Here is a 20,823-nt window from a genome sequence, read left to right as displayed (position 1 = left end):
GTGCAACATCATGATATCAGAGGTCGTTATGTGATATTCCTTCAGAGGCCTGAAGTCTACGAAGTTAAATAACATAAACTATTCTTCATTTTGCTGGAGCTCTATCAGGACGCCCTCAGACCCCATTGAGCGAGCCTTTGCTGGAAAAAAGAAAAACTCCTGCTTCGTGTGAGTCACCCCACCCACACATCCAGTTGTTCCTCATTCATTTCATTATTTTATTCCCAAATGTTTGCCATGCAGAGCTTCTGTGTCTGAGCTCCGGCGGTAGTAACGTGCATCACCTCTCCTATCTGCTGACTGATCCTGCCGCGCGTGCGCAGTGCGGCTCTCCATCATTTCCAATATCCCAGTGTAGGAGAACCAGCAGAGGCACAGAGAACTAATGGGTAGGCTTCTTATTCTTATTTTTCTAAAGGTCAGAAACGCGCCGATGCTCGCCCGTTTCACGGTTTCGGCGCCGGCGTGCATTCGCCGGGATGCCCAGGGTAAGAAACGGACTGTTTACGGTTTGGTTTGACGCAGACAGAAACGTTAGTGGCTGGGAAAACGTATCTCTCTCTCTCCCTCTCCCTCTCTCTCTTCTTCTTCTTCGCTCTCTCTTCTGCAAACGCAACGGGTTTTGCACGGCTGTTAGCTAGCATGCTAAGCTAACCCGTGCTAACTCGGCCTGTGTGGCCCTGGCCTTGCCTTAGCCTGGCCCCCTTGGCTCCGAAAGCCAACACGGATGGGGGGGTTGGGGGGGCTGATTTTATAACGTCGACAATTTGATGTCGGTAACCGGGCGGGCGGATCGTCGGCGCGCGCGACGCCAGTTACGCTTCGCCAGTTAAATGCTAAACCGTTATTAGCGTAGCCGAGCTCGCCCTCTAATTCATTTTCGTTACAACAAGCTAGCTGGCTAACTAGCGGTAGCTAGACAGCTGACGCTTGGCAGGCTAACCTCCCCCCCCTCCCCAGCTAGTTCAGATGCTGCATCAAAAAACACAGTCGGGACGGGGCTGCTTTCGCTTGTTGACACGGTCGCTTTTTTAACGCGGAGACCCGTAGACGACCGAGCCCCCTCCCGTGATGAACCGGGCAACAGTTAACGACACACGGCGACGTTTGGGGCACAGTTGATGGGCAGTCTAGCTAAGGCTCACCAAGCTAAGTGGCTAAGCTAACGCTCAGGCTCCTATGGTTGCTTTGGCAATGTACACAAGCGGTTGTCATGTTTCTTTCGGTTTTGGAGAAAGTGGTGTCTTGTCGCCAACTTGTGCAGCTGTCAACATGAAGGCTTCTTGCAGGACTGTGTGGGCTAATTTACACCTAAAGCTAGCCTTAGCCAAACTCCATGGGGTTTACAGCGAGATTTAAATGCTAGGTTGAGAATTAATGGATTTAATCTAGTTTGTGAAAAGGTAGTGGTGGAGGAGAGCATGCACAGTTTGTCCTTTTCAGCATGCCCAGGATTATACTTCCCAAACAGTACATGCTTTGTGCAGGTAACTTGCATGGCTACCTTATTCCCCCACTCTTGCTTTATTTGACACAACACGACCCTGTTCTCTTAGTACCAATTGCATTTAGTAGACAGCTCTAAATGCAGATAAAATGCACCAAAAAAGTAGCATTTGCGACTGTAAACGTTAACCTGACTGTCTGGTCAACCTTATGTATAGTATATGTATACTCTGTGTAACCGTCAAGGCTGCATATTATTAATTTAACACCTACCTGTGTGGCTGAACACAACTGTCCAACAGATAATAAACAAATATGAGCAAATTCAGACAAAATAATCAGACCGTGACAGATTATGTACCCTTGATCTTACTGGTTTTAAAAAAAAAGGCGTTATCCTCACTGTTGGCAGTCTAGGTGTTACTACAAGACTGCAATCCAAATGCTGGTAAACTTTTGTTGTGTTCTCCGACAGCCGTCATTTAAAGATCTGAATCGTGAGTTTACCAGCTGCTGTACCAGCTGGTCGATTTAAAAAAAGAAAAGTTTGTTTTCTTGTTCTGGTCAGCATGAGTCAAGAAAATTAGACATATTTGTGGGTTGGAAAGACTTTTATTACGCACAAAGTTAATACCAGACATGAAGCTCCCTTGATCACTACAGGAAATAAAGAAGATGCATTCATTTCACTGGTGAAACTAAAACCCCCAACATGTATCACAATGAGAACCGCTTTAATGCTAGGAGAACGAAAAATGCTTCTTGACCATATAATGAGATGCACACAAGCTACTTTGTCTGATCATATTCTTTAAAATTTGGATGCTGAGAGAGAACATTTTCATTTACTTAAGCTGCCATCCTTAATGGACTGCAAATTCAGTTACTCAAGAACCTTTGGCTGCAGTTCCACTTGTCATTTTGATGCGATTTCTTATCTAAAGCATTTTTTCTCTCTGAGACTGCATTGCTGTAAGTCTGGAGTGGCTGTATTTGTCATTTTCTCTGTATAGACTCTCATTCCATACTGCTCGTATGAAGTTTGCAGCTGGATTGAGTACAGGCTGTGTAGAATTCCCATCACATAAAAGGCAGTTTTGTGCCAAAAAACTTTCCTCCAAAATGTGTTCAATGGTGCTGCTTTTCCTTCCTCAGTGTTGTGTTTGGGTGGAACAGGGTATATACTTTAGTTTTTTGTTCATTGCCTTCACTTTCACCTTTTCAAATAGGTCAGATTTATTTCACTTGGGACTATTTTTGCCATCTTTCTCAAATTGACTCTGCAGTGACGTCAGGCTTCATGTTACTATCCTTGTCATTTATTCATAAAAATTCTTACCCAACCCCAATGCTGATGGCAAATCAATAATGACAACAACAGTATGCTACGGACAATATGAGTCCATGGGGGGGGGGGGGGGGGGCAGTTTATTATAGGATTAAATTCTGGGTCTACTTCCTTATTTACTTCCCACTGCTTTTTGGTGCAACCACGCAATTTCCCTTTGTGTTTGCAGAACATCCTGAAATTAGCATAAGTTATACACCATCCACGGTTGCTTATTGTGATAGCAACGAGTGCTCATCAAGCTTGCTGCATCTTTGGATTTTCAATTTACTAATTTTGAAGAGCTGTTGTATCCAAAGATTATAGATTTCGCCATAGCTGCATACAGCCTGCTTTAACCGGACATGTAGACTACTTACGTTTTTGAGGAGACGTACGTCAACGATGACCTAGCTACAGCTATATCGCACAATTCTTAGCTCGTCCACCTCTCCCTGCAAGCTCCAAAGCAACTGTGCGAAAGCCTACTGGCACTCTTCAATAAAAACAACCACAAATTCACAATAGCTGCACATTTATAAAGACTTTTGGTAGTCTTTTATGTATTGTAACTCCCTCACCCTTTCTCTCTGTCCGTCCGTCTCTTTCTTGTTGCTGTGAACAATAAATGTGAAAAGGCTAAAAACACAATCTCAATAAAGATCTGCCTGCAGTAAAAGGTTACAGATTAGCAGGTACCATATGTAATTTGGACCTGGTAGTTCTCAAGAGTCAGGAAATGGTGGGGAGAGATGGGCAGTAAAATGGAGAGAGCTGAGATTTAATTTTGTGCTTTCACATTAACAAGGTGACAGATTTTGTGTTGCCTTGCCAAAGGTTAACATGAAAACGTTTGGCTGTGGCACCTGTGTCATTATTAATCAAAATGTCTTTTGGTTTGAATCCGGTCCAGGACTTTTGCTGGACATTTTTCCAGAACGCTACCAGACTGTCTCTCATTTAAAATACAAAATCCCAATCTTCAAAATGGAGATAAAAAAATATGTTGCAGCCGGAGATGTCCTCAAACTGCAACTCTGCACTGAGCACTTGTTGGAAAAATAATTTGTTTTCTCCTCTAATTTGAACACAGCAACAGAAATTATGTTTATTTTATCGAACCTCTGCATTTTTCGAACATGGAGCTCTGGGAAATGAGATTTTAATGATGCAGTGGTCTCTGATAGGACACTACGCACCTCTACTGAGATGATGAGGTGCGACTGTTGCTGCTGCGTATTTCCAGATAAAACGGCCTACGTTTACATGCTGCCTCATTTTTACTGTGCCAGGGGTAGCACACCCTCCTTACCTCTCTCTCTTCCTCTGTGGTGGTGTCACTGGGTTTGGTCTCAGCAGCTCACAGGGCAGTTATGAGTCAGCAGCACCGGCGGCTGAGAGGAGGCTTTGCATGGAGCGCCATCACTAACACGCTGATTTGATGGGGCTTCAACTACGTCTGAGAGAGGGGCGTAAAAGACAATAGTGCTGCATGAAAAATATATTATTTTTTTTCCATCCACAGCTTCACATTTTGATCATACAATGCTTCTTCATGACACAATTCTGACGTCTACATTTTTAACAAGTTTAATTTTAAACCTACAGGAGTTGCACCACGAGATGGAAATGTTTAATGTTGTATGCACTGACATCTGGAGCTGATCTGCCACGAGTATTTTGGCACATTAAGATGATTTGTTTAATTGGCTTCAAGGCCCGGTCTGGTCCTAATCTCTGAGATTATACTAAAACATTGTAGTCTAGGTGCTGCACCAAGAAGAGCTATTCCCAAGCAGGCATTTAGACTCCACAGTCCTGTGCTAAAACAGCTTAAATGGCTGCGTCACTGGGGTTTTGGTGCTTCAGGCACTTGTATGACATGGAACATGAGCCAGTGTCATTGATTAATACCATGCTGTACCCCAAAAAAGTGTTCGAACTCTCCCAGACAGGTGAACTGGATATTTGGTGCCCTGTGCAACTGGATTCAACCTGTTTGTGTCTAGGCCACTCCTGCATGCACGGCACTAATCTTGTCAGTTAATGGCTAATAATGGCTTAATGAGGAATCGTGTTGACCTTTAATTTTTGTGCTTTCTTCTTCTGTTGTGCCCTCACAGGAACCATGGGAAAACCACTACCCAACTGCGTTTGGGAACCAATATGTTGAACACACTCGATCAATGGTAAAACATTATTAATTAAAGACGGCACAGCTACTCCTGACACCCACTTTTTCAGCCCGCATCTTCCCGAGTCGGATGGCTCTGAATGACAAGATGCAGTAATGGAAGTCCATGCACCGTTCAGCACCGTAGCCATGAAGCAGATGAAAGGGTAGGGTCTGCTGTGAGCTCGCCTCACCCTGCCTGACCACCTACCCATCAACTCCACCTGAGAGCAAAGTCCTACGTTGAAGCATAATCCTGCAGCTCTACCCATCTCCTTCCCACCACCTCCTCCACCACGGCTTTGGAAGACGAACATGACGTGCATTGCGAAAACACTGGTTGATGTCTGATATATATACCTCTGAGGTGTCGAGCGTAAAACCAGTGGAGCAATGAATGGCGGAAAGGACTGTGAGTCGGGAGATGAGAGGCAGGCCTACCCTGTCCAGGTTCCCATTGGCTGGCAGCGCAAGCCGGAGCAGGGCGGCGGGGTCATATACGTAAGGTAAGAAAAAGAGCAAGCAAGTCTGCTTCTTGAGGTTAAACTAATAATTCTCATTATCAGTTTGTCTTGTCAGTTAGTTTTCTCTCGTAATTGTGAATTTCACAAAGCCCTGATGTATTTTTTTGTTTCGCCACCAACCAAAGATGCAGCTTTCTACCAAATAAACACGTAAACACCAATCGTGAATAATAAGTGACACTGCAAGGCTTTTGACCCCTGCAAAAAATGGCCTTGCCAATAAAACTCATTGCGTTGAATTTAATTGAAAAAAAGCTGTGTGTCTTTAATGTTCTCTGAATGACTTGGCATTGTCTTGAAGTCTACAATTGCTCATTTTGCTCCACAAATGGTCTGAAAATTCAAAGATATTCACTTAGAGGAGAAGCAAAATCCTTCCATCACAGTAGCTGTAACCACAAATTGTTCCCCCTTTCTTGTTTCATCTCTAGTGCATAATGTGGCCAAAAGTAGGTCAGATAGATTGATAGAAATCATGTCATTTATGTCATATATATCAATAATGAACGGCAGGCTTTGGTGACAGGCCCCACGGAAATCATAGAGTGCCCAACAGGTTAGCCTCCACACATTTGGAAAAAAACAGATTTTATAGGGCTCCATAATTGTCTCAGCAGGAGGTAACGTGATGACCTTTTGATGGTGTTGCTCGCTGTGTGGAGTCATGGTTATTCCCCGGCTTACAGCGTATTGGGCGTCCAGTAGCTGTAAAAGTCTCTTGGACAGATTGTTCTTTGGGTGAATGCTGCATGCTGCTAACACTGCCATAAAGTGTTCCCTTGACACATGCTAACTGCAGCCCACGTGTTTGCATGGACAGTAAATTTTGATTCTGATTTCACAACACCTCCGCTGAAACAGCTCAAAATCCCCTCCGCTTGTGCAACAGAGGCTTCGACTAATTGGTGGGATCCATAACCAGTCAACGCGTTACATAGAGTGGAAGTTGGTGTCCTTCCCAACACATGAACACCAGCACGGGTATTTACCAGCCACAATGAACTAAAGCAGTTGGCTGGTGTCAGGTTTATTTTGGGGGTTGGAAAGAATCCTGTGTACTTCTGTGACCGTGGCCTGATACTGTCACCACACACTTGCTCATGTTCTTTTACATTTAAAGTGGGCTTTTGCTTCGGGGGTTGTGCAACTGATTTTCACGGCAGCTGTGACTGATGATTTTAATCACTGGTTGTTTTTTCAACTTATCGGCGTTTGATAGGATCAGCTAAAAGCACATAATGTTCTTCAATCATTGGTGGCAAATTGGAAACGTTTCACCGGATGTATTTTTCTAGATTTACCCCAGCGTTTTTGAGCCCACAACTCCTTATTTCTTGTGGATTTTCTGCAGCTGTGACCTCCTTTTTACATTTGTGATGTTTCCTTTTGGTACTTCAATGTTCCTGGGTCTATAGTTACAAACTGGGTAAAAAAAGAAACGCCACAATAACATAAGTGGTATATTTCAGTTTGGTTCATTTTAACAATGTTTAAAACCTTTACATGCATGTATAGGGTAGCGACTGCATATTGAGGGTAAGCTAAGGTTTTGATAAAGAATGTCCCGTTGCTGTTGTCTACTGCCAAATATGGTACGAGCTCCTCCTTCTTCATAGTAACTGAAAATGTTTTCAATGATTGCTTTTATTTCATGTGGATGGCAGAGGAGTGGGAGGATTTCACTGCTTGATTTCATGGTTACAAGATCAAAATCTGCCTCAAGGAGCTGCTAACCCACCAAAAACTATTTGTACGTCTGTCATTGGAGCATTTCAGTATGAAGTGGTTTCTTTTCATCTTCTAGGTCAGGAGAACTAAGCCCTTGTAACATTTCCGCATACGACTATTCAGTTAAATGCCAAAATGAATTCAGTCCCCCCAAAAATGATGAATGTGCTGCCACATATGATATCATAGGAGCAGTATTTGTTCTCTGGAGCTGCACCAGCTGATGTCTGTCCTCAGCTGAACGTTGTTGTTTTCTGTGTGCAGTCCCAGTGGCTCGGTGCTGTCCAGCTTGGAGCAGGTGAAGACCTACCTGCTGACAGATGGAACCTGCAAATGCGGTCTGGAGTGCCCGCTCATCCTCCACAAGGTAATGTGTTTTTGTCCCGATACATTTAAAAATGCAGCAGTCGTGATGTGGATTTTAACAGCTGCCTTATAGCTGGACTGAATTAAATATTAAGTTGGAAGTCCCAATTGGCAAATAAAATTTAAATGCTGTTGCCCAAAAATCACAGCTAAACAAAGGCCCCTCGCGGATGAAAAACTGTCAATCAAACCTGAAGTTGCATTAGCAGGTGGCTGTCGCTCTTGGCCATCTTTTACCACACAAGCTTTGTTCATCAGCTGTTCTCAGATCGGTTAAAAAAGTGGAATCAAAGATGTGAGTCAGTTTAACTCTTGGTCGGTGAGAACATTGCATCCTTGGCTGTGCAGAAGTCTTAACCAACCTGTATTCTGCAGACTTGAATTTTAATCTTCGCCATCTGTTTGATTTGATTGTAATAAATTAACACAAATGGGGTAAAACAACATATTTACATTCCATAAGCCTTGCATTATTTTAAGGTTTGTTAATTTTGACAATTGTTTGTTTTGCAAGAATTAAAGGCTGTCTTACTGTTTGTTGCTTTTGGTAATTGCTTGTTAAAATTGATTGCAAACTGGAGCAGCTGTTATGTTGGGTGATCAGGAACTCTTCCACTTATTACACATTTGCTGCAAATCACTGAAAAATGAGTGTTGGCTAAATGCCTCTTCAGACGACGTTATGTTTTTAATTTAGAGCAGACGATCGACTCATGATGCGTCTTCGCCTTGGGATGGGATGCATTACTCTATTTGACATTTGTCACGGCGGCTATGACGGAGGAGAAGGGTATAGGGAGGAATGAGAGCGTAGTAAACATGTCTGTGAGGTGGAAATGGTGTCACACAAGTCAAACCAAGGTGAAAACAACTTCTGACAGGCTATTGTTAAAGCAATGCTTTTTTTATTGTTGTTGTTGAATTGGTCTTTTGAGGATCAAAAAGTCATCTTGAAAGGTGGCTTTAAGAAGTTTGTAGTTTTGTCCTTCACGGAGCACATTGGCTGTGGTCAGCTTGGATTAATGTCAGTTAAAATCCAATTCCAATAGTGACCAGTTTTCACCTCAGAAAAGAGTAGAAAACTGTCCAGAGAAAGCTGTAAAGCCACTCCGGCAGCATAATCCACTTCTCCACTCCCATTCCATATGCTAAGCATGTATGAAATACATTCAAGCTGACCACCTCCACTGATCTTTGTGAAGGTCCAAACTAGAAATGTCGGGGTGTCTTGAGGCGTCCACTGTATCACATTACATGGGGTAAGCCGACCAATTATCCTTCTTGAAGCTAAATTTGTCCCCAACACACTGTCTGTGGATCAGGACATTATCGGGCTGATGTAGTCTCGCCTGGGGGAAATGTTGACTTCTCCTGCTTTATTATTTATGTTTTAATATAGCAGATGTAAACCCCCTCCCCTAAGCTTAAACATTTTCCTCCGTCCCCTTTCCCACTTGGCACCTAAATTGTCTTCCGTTGACAGAAAAATACGAAACAAATTTAGATTCTCTGACATTCCTAACCATCCTAAGATGTGTGATATAACTCCAAGGTGCTCGGGATCACCACGTTTATCTGCATGTATTCACACGACCATACCACCCTTGTCCCTGGACCCACCCAAGTAAAAAAACAAACAAACAAGAAATATAAATTAACATAGGTAGCTGTGAATTTATATCCTGAAATCGTTTTCCTCAGGTGTTCAACTTCGACCCAGGGGCAGCTGTCAAGCAGAGGACAGCGGAGGATGTGAAAGCAGATGAAGATGCCACCAAACTCTGCATTCACAAGAGGAAGCTTCTGGCTGTGGCAACGCTGCACAGAAGCATGGGGACGCATCCACCTCTGACGCTGACCAGTCCAGGGGGAGGTACAAGTAGATCCTTGTTGCAAGTTTAATGGCAGATTTGAGTCGCGCATAATATAACGTGTTTCTGCTGAATGAAGGTGTTGGGATTGCTTTAACTCATATTTGCTTTGTTTGGCCTCAAGGTACATCATCTGTGGTCGTCGCGCATTCCACGTCTCAACGAGCAATAAGGACTAAACCCCACGATGGCCTGCCCAATGCTGTTGGCCCAGACTGCAAGAATCCTTTCAAGATGATGATGGCAGCTGGACAGCAGCAGCAGCAGATGCTGTATCCACCCCAGGAGATGGGTGGAGCCCAGCAGCCCGAGCTCTATTCTGGATACGCCAGGCCTCAGAGACTGGTCAGTGGGGAGCCAGGCCCCAAATCCCCTTATCGGGTTGGGTATGGGGGCATGCTGAGCCCACCTCCCTCCAGTGCTAAGCTGTATGGAGATGGCTCACAGTCTCCCAGTACAGAAACTCTGGGCAGCCCTGATGGCTTTCCAAGGACCAATCCTTGTGGTTTTCCAGGAGCTGGCAGTCCTGGCTCAGCCTCCATCCATGGGAACACAAGGACACCTCTTTCCTCACCCAGTGTAATGCTCCATGGCTCCCCTGCGGGCCAGCTATCTTGTGCCATGACAGGAAGGACTAGCACGCCCCTCTCCCCCACGGCCACTGCCAAAAGCCCCGTCATGAACATGAACATGCCTCGGGGGAACTTCCCCCCTGGTATGGATATGTCCCGTGCAGCATTTCACCATAAAACACAGCCCCCTGTCCATCCCGTACCGCCTCCTTCATCCATACCACCATCCTGTGCCCTTCAGAAAAGGCAGTTGACTTCTGAAAAAGACCCATTAGGCATCCTGGACCCCATCCCTAGCAAACCAGCCAGCCAACCCCCTACCAGTGCCCCAAACCCTGCCAACTTCCAGCCCAACATCCACTCTCAGGTACAAATGATGAATGTAAACATACCCCCTCCCGTCATTGTTCCCTTGCCAAGCAACTTACCTTTACCCACAGTGAAGCCCGGGCCTGTGGGGCACGGTGGCCATGTTCAAAGGACTCAACAGGGTGGTCCGGCTTCTTCCATGTCCCCCTCCCCCGTCACTTCCCCTGTCCACATGGCAGGGCCTGTCCTGGGAAGAATGGAGGCCTCCCCTCATCGCTCACGCTCATCCTCGACCTCCTCTGACCATGGGAACTTTGCAATGCCCTCGGGGCACCAGGTCCCATGTGGCAACATGAAGGTCCCTCCTCGTTCCCCCAGGTCTGCTATGGGATCTCCCAGGCCAGCCATGCCCTCCAGTCCCTCCACAAACAAAACTGACCCGCACCACCAGTACAAAGACTCCCAGATGCTGCCCAGTATGGGCAACTCGATTGGCACCCAGCAGCACAGCAACCCCATGTACTCGCCCACCTCTTCCTCCTCGTCGTCGTCGTCATCATCTCTGGCAACCCCCACCGCTTCCCAGAAGGGCCACCCAGGACTCCTGGGGATGCCCCTCAACCAGATCCTCAACCAACAGAATGCCGCTTCCTTCCCCGCCAGCAGTCTCTTGTCAGCTGCAGCCAAAGCACAGCTAGCAAATCAAAACAAACTCGGCGCTGCTGGCCCCAGCCCTGCTGGCCTGGCTGGTGGTAGTGGTGGTATGGCAGGCATGGGGGCTGGTGGTGGAGGTAATGGAGGAGGTGGCGGACACCCTGGCTCTATGAGCGTCCCTCGAGGCATGGAGGGACACAGCACTTTAAATTCAATGCTCCCACCAAACTCCACCATGCTGCTCAACACTCCCGAGGGCCAGAGTGGTCGGGCGGCCCTGAGAGACAAGCTCATGGCCCAGCAGAGGGACCCCATGCGCAAACGGAAGCAGTCATCGGGCAGCGGTGCCGTAAACCATGACAACAGTAACAACATGGTCTACAACATGCTCAACAAGAGAGGCATGGGAGGACCCCACATGGCAGGGCCCAGTGCCACTGAGCAGCTGCGTAAAGTGGGCCGCCTTGGAAACCTTCCCCCAAACACCTCCATGGCCCAGCTTCTCCAGTCCATGAGCTGCCAGAGCTCCCACAACCTAGGTGGGAACAGCCATCGTGCAGGTCTTAGCCCCGGCACGGGGCCTCAAGGATCAGCACAGCTTCATTACAACGACGGCACAGGTATGGTTCCTGGTGGCCCTCAGCAGAACATCCTAGTTCAGCAAAGGCTGCGGGGTCCTGGAGATGCAATGCAGCACTGCCAGAACATGGACACCTCTGGGGGCCATCTGGGCTCTCGCCAAGGCCAGTTCCCTGACATGATCGCTCAGATGCAGGCTTCCTCTATGAGTAACTGTGGGCCTATGGGGCCAGGAGGTGGACCGGTGGGCCCCGATGGCATGCCACTGGGACGCCCTCACCCTAACCCCCCACCACTGTCCCATCCTGGTCCTCACCCCTCACAGCAGAACCTCCTTCACGGTATGGGGCGAACTAGCATGGTGGTGATGCCACATGGAGGTGGTGATGGAAGCTGTACACAGACCATTCCTGATACAGGTGAGATGTGTTAGAGATGTACATGAGTTACTAAATATTTTAATATTTTATACTAATAACACAATGGCTCAATTGCATTTCATGGATAAAATAATTCCAATTAATTATTATGTGAGCACAATGAACCCAAAATGATTGATTGTTGAAATGGCATTACAAGAAATAAGATAATTAATGACGATAACACCCAACTGTAGATTTAAATCGTTACTTTAATAATCCCACTAATTCCATTTGTACGAATCCTAAAATAATGACGGTACACAAACTCAGCAGCCCAAAGTGACCACCCTCTGGCCGTTAGTGACTGCATATTCCCATCTCTTCCTCGCGATAAGCCAGTTGTTGGATGAAGATGTGGTTTCTATGGTTATGAGTGGACAAAAACCAAAGGATTTAGCTGATAGGCCCTGAGCCGAGACAGTCGGGCTCCTCCAGTATCTCTGAGCTAATGAACAGGCCCCTCATCTTTGGAAGCTCAGCTAATTGTCAGTCAACCAGTGTTTCTCTTTGTTTTATTTGTATGCTAGCATCAGTCAATGGTGTAAGAAGATGGAAATGGGATCTGGTTCACGCTTTAAGGGAAGCAGCCCAGATAGGGCGCTCTAAAGAGCTTCTCGCTGCTAGCTGGTCGCTATAGTAACGATAGACCCTGAATAGGGACCAGGGTAAAGCCTTTGATGAGGCTTTAGGCTTGTGTGTGTGTGTGTGTTTATATTTGTGTGCATATGAATGAATTTGTGTGTGACTGTATGCTTTCTGTGTGTGTTTGTGTGTACTTGCATTCATGTGTTTGTTATGAAGGACCTATATCTTGTTTTTCCCTCCCCTGCCTGCTGTGGGACTGGACTATGAGTTTATGTATTCATTGTGCATATGTGCCATATGGTTTGTAACGGAGATACCACCAGGTCACTAGGTGTCCCGTTATTCTGTAAGTCAAGTTGTCTAAATTCAGGGGATTCCATGTAGGTCAGGAGGTGGAGCGTGACAGGATGTAGAGATGTAATGTAAAACTAATGTACATTTTTGCAGCACTCGCCTTCTTTTAATCCAAGCGTTGGCCCACAGCAGCGTGTCTCCTGTTGTATGTAGACAATGTGATAAACAATCTTTATTTATTGGTTTGTGGTCGTCTGATCCTACGTATTTATTGCTGCAAAAATATGCTCATGCACGTACATCCTTTTGTCATAATCATAGAACAGGTGATGCAAAGACAGTCATCGCATCAGTCCACTGCAGTGCCTCTAATAGGGTTTGTTATGGAGCCAAACACTGGACTGGACTGGCATATCAGATTTTACAAGATGTCGCTGGTGACTCGGCAGGAAATTACGCACGGCCTGTCGGACACCAGTCCAGTTGGTTCTGTTTATGAACAGCATAATATGTCAATCACGTTGCCATATTGCTTTTTTTTAATAATGCAATACAGGTTGGATTTAGTGCTGTGACGCCGTTGGCACAGGTTGCTGCTGTAGGGCATTGTGGAGCTATAATTTGTGTCATAATGACAAATGTCAGTTTGCATAAAGTAATAAAAAAAAGAAAAGAAAGCAATGCTGATCTTAACAGAATGACTCACCTCAGCTCACTCACAGGCTCATGGGATACAAGGATAATCTGTCCCCAACTAGCAGATGTTATGTCTCTGTGGAGCTGTGTTGATTTTCCCATACTTGAAGCTAATTTGGATGACATGTTCAGGATCTTAAGAGCACTGAAAGCTCTTTGAAAGTGGCCTAGTCAGTGGCTTTTTAGCATTAGCCTCTCACCATCTGTTTCTTGACAGCTAGCAAGCTTTGAACGCCTCCCCTCGTCATCAACAAATACCCCAAAGTTCATTGTAACCCCCCCCCCCCCCCCAGACCTCCTGCCACCCAGCTGACCCCCTGATCCCCCCATCCCCAGCAGAGTAAAATCACACCACCCGACCCTCGTAACCCCCCTCATCCACCCACCCAACTCCCCCAACAAGCTTCCTGGCAGTGGACAGCACCACCAATCATCACTCGGTTCCCATGGCAACCTCCCCCGGCAACAGCCGTCACTATATCATAGCAGTAGCGGAGGATGTGGGGAGGAAGGGGGAGGGGGTTGGCCGAGTCGTGGCTCTCAGTGTTGGAGAGGAGAGAGAAGGGAAGAAAGAAAAGAGGAGAAAAAAATGGAGAACACACACAGCTGCCCTTCAGCTACGTAGCATCGCACCAGCTGCTCCAGTCGCCACTCGCACACACACCCACAACACACAGCGTTAGGCCTCGGAGATTTTCTATTTGTTTCGGCTTTGTCTGCATAACATTGCTGCTGGGCTTTCTCTTCATTCATTGATACATCTGTGGCCTTGATATATTTTGTTCCTGCTCTGTCATTCAACGCTTTGCTAACTGGTCTGTCTGGACCGTGCAGCTTGTCCATCTGTTAGTTTTGGCTGCAACAGATTGTTAATGTGCAACTTTTTCTTTTATTCTGAAAGTCTTTTACACTCAAACAGCTTTCCCCATTCATTTTCTGGCCTCCTGTGTATGGAATGTATCCGGGCTGCCCACGCAAATAGATCTGCTTCCTTTCTGGTTTTATTTGTATACAGTAAATAAAAGCCTGACTGGAAATGCAGTTATTAATGAAGTTTGAATTGTGCATTGATCTGTGATTATAGAAAAAATAATGGTATATGTGTTGTCCTGTGGGAGACACTAAATGCAAGTCATTAGAAGCATAATTTTATAGCAAAAAGTGATTGTACATTGCATTATTGCTTTGCTGTTTGGTTGACGTACTGAAGTGCTCGTGGTGGAAATGGGAGACAATTCTGATTTATAATCCAATGGTTTTGCAGGAAACTCCTCGTCCCTTGGCTGTGGTATGGGCGGCATGCAGCCACACATCAACACCGGTGGAGGTCCGATGTACCAGCAGCAGGTCCACCAGGGCATGCAGCAGAGGGTGGCCTCCCACCCAGCCTACCAGGGACAGCAGCACTTCTCTGACAACCCACCCTACACAGACGGCAGCAACTCCAATGCTGGCTCCATGGCCTGCCTCTACCAGAACTATCAGGTGGGATGATGATATGTTTTGTCTTTAATCTCTGTAGCATTTCAGATAGTTTCATAAAAAAACTCTCTTCATCACCTTGCTTCTGTGTCCACAGCCTGGGATGTTGTCTCACCCACAGTTCAGGGAGGAGCGGCAGCCCCAGGGCGAAGGGCTTCCACCGGGTACGCCTGGTGGTGAAAGGGGCCCAGAGTCCGTGGACGCCATCTACAGAGCCGTGGTGGATGCCGCCAGCAAAGGCATGCACGTTACCATAACCACCACGGTGAGCGGGACCACACAGGCGAGTCCGGTGCCTGCCCTCAGCGCCATGAGTGCCTTCACTGCTTCTATAGGGGAGCCGGTCAACCTCCCGCTGGCGGTTAGCACAGTCCTGCACAGGCACCAGGAAGGGGAGGCGTTACCCCAGCAAGCCAGGCCGAGGCAGGTGAGGCCGGGACGGGGTCAAAAGACCATGGATCCAGGGAAGAGCACTCCAGATGGCCCAGAGGCCAACGACTACTTCCGTTCTCCTGGCCGTGGGACTCCCAGGGGGCAGTGGGACGGAGAGACGCAGCACGGGGGAGGCTTCGACGCTCACAGCAACAACAGCACCTGGGGTGGCGAGGAGTTTCTGGAGTGCTCCACTCAGGTGAGGAGCAGTCCCTGCATGGAGCACCCCGCCAGCCTGGCCCCTGCCCCACCCTGCCCCACTGAGGGCTCCAACGACCACGTGCTGGTCATGGCCCACGATAAGGCCTTTCTCGATGACGGCTACCGCTTCAACAACTGCAACCGGACACCCACTAACTACAAGGAGCGTCTGGAGCAGACGGTGGAGCGCTGCGTCCACATCAACGGTGCCACCCCCCACTTCAGCACGCGGGGTTACGGGGAAGTCCTGGGCCCGTCACGGCAGGAGCTGACGGGGGATGACCAGTCACCCAGCTCCTCTACGAGCCTGGAGGGACCTCTGGCCACAGCCAAAGACTACAGCCACTACAACGGCCACTTTAACGGGATGGCACCCAGCCCCTCGGACACAAAGAGCCTCAGCAGCGAGGAGGACCTGCGACAGCCGGACTCTCCCTCCTCAGAGCTGCTTCACTACCGCTCCAGGACCTTCAACATGGGAGAGCTGGTCTGGGGCCAGCTGAAGGGCTTCCCACCATGGCCTGCCAAGCTGGCGGGGGACGAACAAGTGCACAGCGCTGCTATGCAGCTGCGGGAGCAGGCTAAGGTGAGGAACCCGTCTGTGACCACATGTCATTATTTTACAAGCAAACTTGAATGTTCTCACTAAATACATTAACAAAACCAGCCAGTTCTTAGAAAGCCAACGTCTTCCAGGGTTGCAGCAAATTCTTTTCCAGTGTCAAATAGATAGAAAAGTCATAGGAAGAAGACGCTTAACTCATTTTACCTGCCGTATCAGAATCTCAGAATGGAGGACTAATGATGACTGCCAAATGAACTGGTAGTCCACCATCATTTTAGATTCTCAATCTTAGAAACAAACAGTGCTGAAAGTACTCAAAGGTTTGGTCTTGTCTCCGTCCAGGTTGAGCCAGAGAAGCTAAAAACACTAACTCACGACTTGGAGGCGCTTGACCGAGCCGCCAAAAGAGGCCTGAAGTAAGTACAGTTTGTTGTTTCAGTAAATGATTCTCTCGATGGCTTGTGATTTTTGAGGACATGCTGACAGTTTGAGACTGTAACTGTACCTGCTTTCAGTCTTCCTTAATTGACCTTAAAGGCCCAAATGCATTGAGTGCATGCGTTTTGAAGTACACCTATGGGTTTTAAAAGACTGAACTGCCATACTGCTTCGATGCCTCTACTCCGACCTCGTTTTGATTTTGGGTGTGGAGGACCCATCAACCAAATCGATTGTTTTTTTGTTTTTTTTTGCCTGTTTGGAGAGAGCTTAAGGCGAAATATTTTCCCCAGAGGACGATATTTTACAAAAGGAATAAATGATTAATAGTAGAAATGGTAGAGGCTCATATCAGTAATTAAGGGTTTTCTATAACGTACAGAACTGTTGCCTGAATAGTGAACTCTTCCTAAAACGCTGCTTCTTCTGCTGTTCTGTGGTGTTGCCATTACAAGTCTGCTGCCTGCAGTGCACCACAGGAGCATCAATCAAATGAGGCGCGTCATTTATGGCTTTCAGTGTCGGCGTTTGTCCGCCGTGCTTGTTGAGGGTGCAGCAAAGCAAACCTACCTTTTTAGTAAGCTGTGATGTAAATCTAAATGTTCAACAGACCGGGGAAACTGAATAATCACCTGGAAGCTGCTATCCACGAGGCCATGAGTGAGCTGGATAAGATGTCGGGCACGGTAAGTTGATCTCCATCCTGGTTTTGCTTTGACTCCCGGCCGCCTGTGCAGCTTGTCACAATAACGTTTCTGCCCGTCAGATCCCGTCGAGGGATCGTCAGGTGAAACTCCCCAAGCCCAAGAGGAGGAAGATATCCAGATAACATTGAATGTGTCGGCCCAAGAACGTCCTCCAAGCCCTCGGAGAGCTCTAACAGGTGCTACACACTCTTCAGTGGGACATCCTCGTTCCATGATCTCTTGAACTTGACTTAAAGACTGAACACAGAAGGTGCTGGAAAAAACCAACCACCGATACAGTTTCAACTGTAGAGAAGAAGAAAAAAAGACAAAAAAAAAGAGAAAAACAATGGTTGCAATTTGTCTACAGCTCACTGAATTAACTATTTTTTTCTAGTATAAGATAGTAAAACAAACAAAAAAAAGCTACAAGCATTACATATTTAAGAAAAATAGACAGTCCAAATATTTCTGATACATTTTCAATATGTATATAGATAATCCTGAAATTTCATGCTATTAAGAATTGTATGTAAATATTGTACAATGTCATGTACAAGCATACCTAATGCACATTTTATCTTTTATTGTACAAACAAAGCAGAAGTGTACCAATGTCTTGGTTTCTATTCAGAAATGCGGTTGCGTACGGCCGCATGCATAGGATAAATAAGAATACAGCCTAAAGCTTTTATATGATGAACTGTAAGACGTGCTGTTTGTTTGGGTTTTTTTCCTTTGGTTTTGTTTACTTGTAAGGGAACAGCAGTGGAACAGGCATGAGTATATGAGTTGTCCATTATGAAATCACTTGAGCTGAGGAAAAAACCAGAATGAACTTTACCAGCAGAAAGTGTTCAGTGTTCCCCGAAGCAGCCGGACGAATGTTGGTCGACCTGCATCCTGTCCAGCAGTCGCTTTGTCGGGGAATCACTTTGTGATTTATTTACCAAACATGTTGGTTACCTGCCGGGTTTTCAAAGAAGGAAAAATCCACCCTCCGCCCGCCATTTTTCCATTTAGCTTTGTAGTAATAATTAAAATGTTTGGGGCGAACAAGAAGTTTTCTACAAGGAAGGCTCAGGAGCTGCAACTATTTTAAGCAACAGTGAAACATGCTTTACATTTGTTGCTTCACAGCTGCCTGAAATGTGAAGATTTCTCTGCTTTAATATAAGTTCAATATTTGACTTTTGAAGATGTCAAATTTCATAATTGATTGGTTCAATTAACAAAAAAAACAAAGAATTGGCAACTATTTTTAGGTAACGTGGAGATGTGGCACGTTTCTCTGAGGTTAATAATACTAATAGTTATGGTGCACTGAACTAACCTGCGTAGACGCAGCAGGGCCATATTCTCCTCATAATGGAAGCGTGACCTACATATTTTTAATTGCATAAAACAAATCCAGCGAACATGAAAATCACGACTAAGTGCTTTTGGGTGGATTTTTCCTTCAACCACAAGCAAGAATCACAGACTGATTGATGAATTATGTCATTTTGATTGTTGTGATCATGTTCTCGTGCTCGTTTGTACAGTGATTATTTTTCTTCCCATGACTGTAGTCGTTTGTTTTTTTGCCACAAATATAGCTTTAGGTCTAGATCATCAAAAACAACACTAACTCGATTTACAAGAGCAGTGAAAGCATTTCTCACATTTAGAGGCCTTGTTTGTTTTTTGTTTTTCTTATTGATGTAAATTATTTATGTACAGTACTCCATATTTATTTTAAGCTTTACAAATATGCTAGATGGCAATAATACTACCAAGAGTTGAGAACTCGAGCCTTATATGTGTATATGTATGTTTTTGTTTTTGTATTCATTCACTACAAAAAGGTCATGTTCCCTTTTTTATTTGAGAAGTGAGCATTTACAGATTACACGGTTCTGGTTTTACAGCGAGGCTTTCTGATCTGCTTCTTCTTGTTACAGATCGTGTTTCTGAGCTAAAGGAAGAAATGTCATAACGTCTGCCTGCAAACACCACACTATTTATGAATATGCACAGCCAGGAAAAAGGCAGACGCCGTTATAACACTACTAGCTATCAGTCTTAACTGTGATGCACAGTATTGGAAACTCTGGATCCACACACACACACACACACACACACACACACACAGCTGCTCCTTCAGATCAAAATCACTACAGAATTATCAAAGTGCAATATCGTAACCGACGGCAACGAACAACCGTTGACAAACATTTCTGATTGTTTGAATCCTCTTTTCTGCTTCAACGCGGCGACATCACACTCAAAACCTTTTGTTTTACATTTGTTTTTGTTGGTAACAATATTTCTTCTAACCTAAGAGCCATGAAGTAGTAATTTATTTGTAGCTTTACCTTTTTTATTTTATGTTAACTCCCCGGACACAAACTGAAAAAACAAACAAATAGTACACTGCTTTAGACTTGTTCCTTCCTCTCCAAAACACGGAAACACTACTACGGAAACATTTCCACCAATTTTGGTTTTCTAACCTCAGAAACCTTAAATCCTAAACAAGGAGCCAGAAAAGTCAAACTATGAGTTCAGCCAAGTAAAAAAACGTCCTCATTTTGTTCATGTGTACTCGCTTTTCTCTTTTTTGTGTGTTGTTGTGTGCACACTGAAGAATGTTGGGGTGTTTTTTGAGAAATTTGTGGCAACAGTAACGTAAAAAAAAAATCAGTATTTAAAGATGAATATCAGACATTGTTACCAGCTTCTCAACACGTGAGCTCTTTTGGTAAAGTTCATTCTGCCTCTGCTTTTCTTCCGTTATTCATTTGTTTTGTGTGCAATGCCATGCAGGAACCCGGCTCATGTCGGGAACCCATGCGTTCTGGATCTGTTCTATCAGTTTCACCTTATTTGTGGTGGAGAGTTCAAAGCATTTTGTGCATTTTTCTTCTTCCTCCTGCGAGTGTGATGTTTGTTTCCTCTTTCCACCCCTCTCATTGTCAGTATTTTATTTTTCACCTTGTAATTAAGTATATATTTTCTCACTAATATATACTTAACAAAAAATAGACTTGCGTGAAGTATGATGTGCACTTGATTGCTCTTGTTTATTTTTCTTTTTGCATTAATGTGGGCTAGGGATAGTTTGTCAGTCCATTATTTTGAGATTGTTTGGACTTTTTTTTAATGGTTTGATGTAAGCAGCATTTTTTTGTAAATATTGTGAAACATTACAGGTCATGCAGTGATGTAACATTTTGAACAATGTTGCACAGATGTTTAAGATATTAAAAACATGGTCACTCTTACTTGAATTGTCTGGTTTAACGTGTATTTGTTTCCTGAGAACGTTTCTTCAGCTTATTTCAATTAAGTTATAAATGCTAGTTGGTTGAGTTTTATGTGTAATTCAAAACTCAAAAATAATCATTTATTAGCCAGTGTTTCTTGTCGCACACTGCCCTCTAGTGGGCGAATAAAAGACGGGTTGGAAATATAATGTGTATAATAATCAT

At 45.3% G+C, this 20,823-nt stretch overlaps 1 protein-coding gene across 3 annotated transcripts; it reads left to right on the top strand.

The window, feature by feature from the left end:
- Positions 1-271: 271 nt before the first annotated feature.
- Positions 272-20,622, top strand: mbd5 (methyl-CpG binding domain protein 5). Of its 3 annotated transcripts, none has more exons than XM_084004437.1 (10): positions 272-389; positions 4,897-5,452; positions 7,463-7,565; positions 9,266-9,437; positions 9,560-11,968; positions 14,811-15,031; positions 15,126-16,247; positions 16,569-16,642; positions 17,275-17,350; positions 17,431-20,622. In XM_084004437.1, exons 2-10 carry the CDS (start codon positions 5,340-5,342, stop codon positions 17,491-17,493), a joined length of 4,353 nt encoding a protein of 1,450 aa, XP_083860563.1. In that variant the 5' UTR covers positions 272-389; positions 4,897-5,339; the 3' UTR covers positions 17,494-20,622. The 3 variants fall into 3 exon arrangements, with proteins under 3 accessions (XP_083860563.1, XP_083860564.1, XP_083860565.1); XM_084004438.1 differs by having other exon boundaries at positions 353-488; XM_084004439.1 differs by lacking the exon at positions 272-389 and having other exon boundaries at positions 3,934-5,452.
- The last annotated feature ends 201 nt before the right edge of the window (positions 20,623-20,823 follow it).

This window comes from Eutrigla gurnardus (assembly GCF_963514095.1).
Source record: "Eutrigla gurnardus genome assembly, chromosome: 24".
Classification (NCBI taxonomy): domain Eukaryota; kingdom Metazoa; phylum Chordata; class Actinopteri; order Perciformes; family Triglidae; genus Eutrigla; species Eutrigla gurnardus.
Note: the sequence above shows the minus strand (reverse complement) of the source record. Positions and strands in the feature narration are given on the sequence as shown.

Excerpts from the sequence above, each read along its gene's own strand:
- mbd5 (XM_084004437.1), top strand. The coding sequence starts at position 5,340 with ATGAATGGCGGAAAGGACTGTGAGTCGGGAGATGAGAGGCAGGCCTAC. Across the intron at positions 5,453-7,462 it reads GGCGGGGTCATATACGTAAG|TCCCAGTGGCTCGGTGCTGT; the intron begins GTAAGAAAAAGA and ends TTCTGTGTGCAG. Across the intron at positions 17,351-17,430 it reads TGGATAAGATGTCGGGCACG|ATCCCGTCGAGGGATCGTCA; the intron begins GTAAGTTGATCT and ends TCTGCCCGTCAG.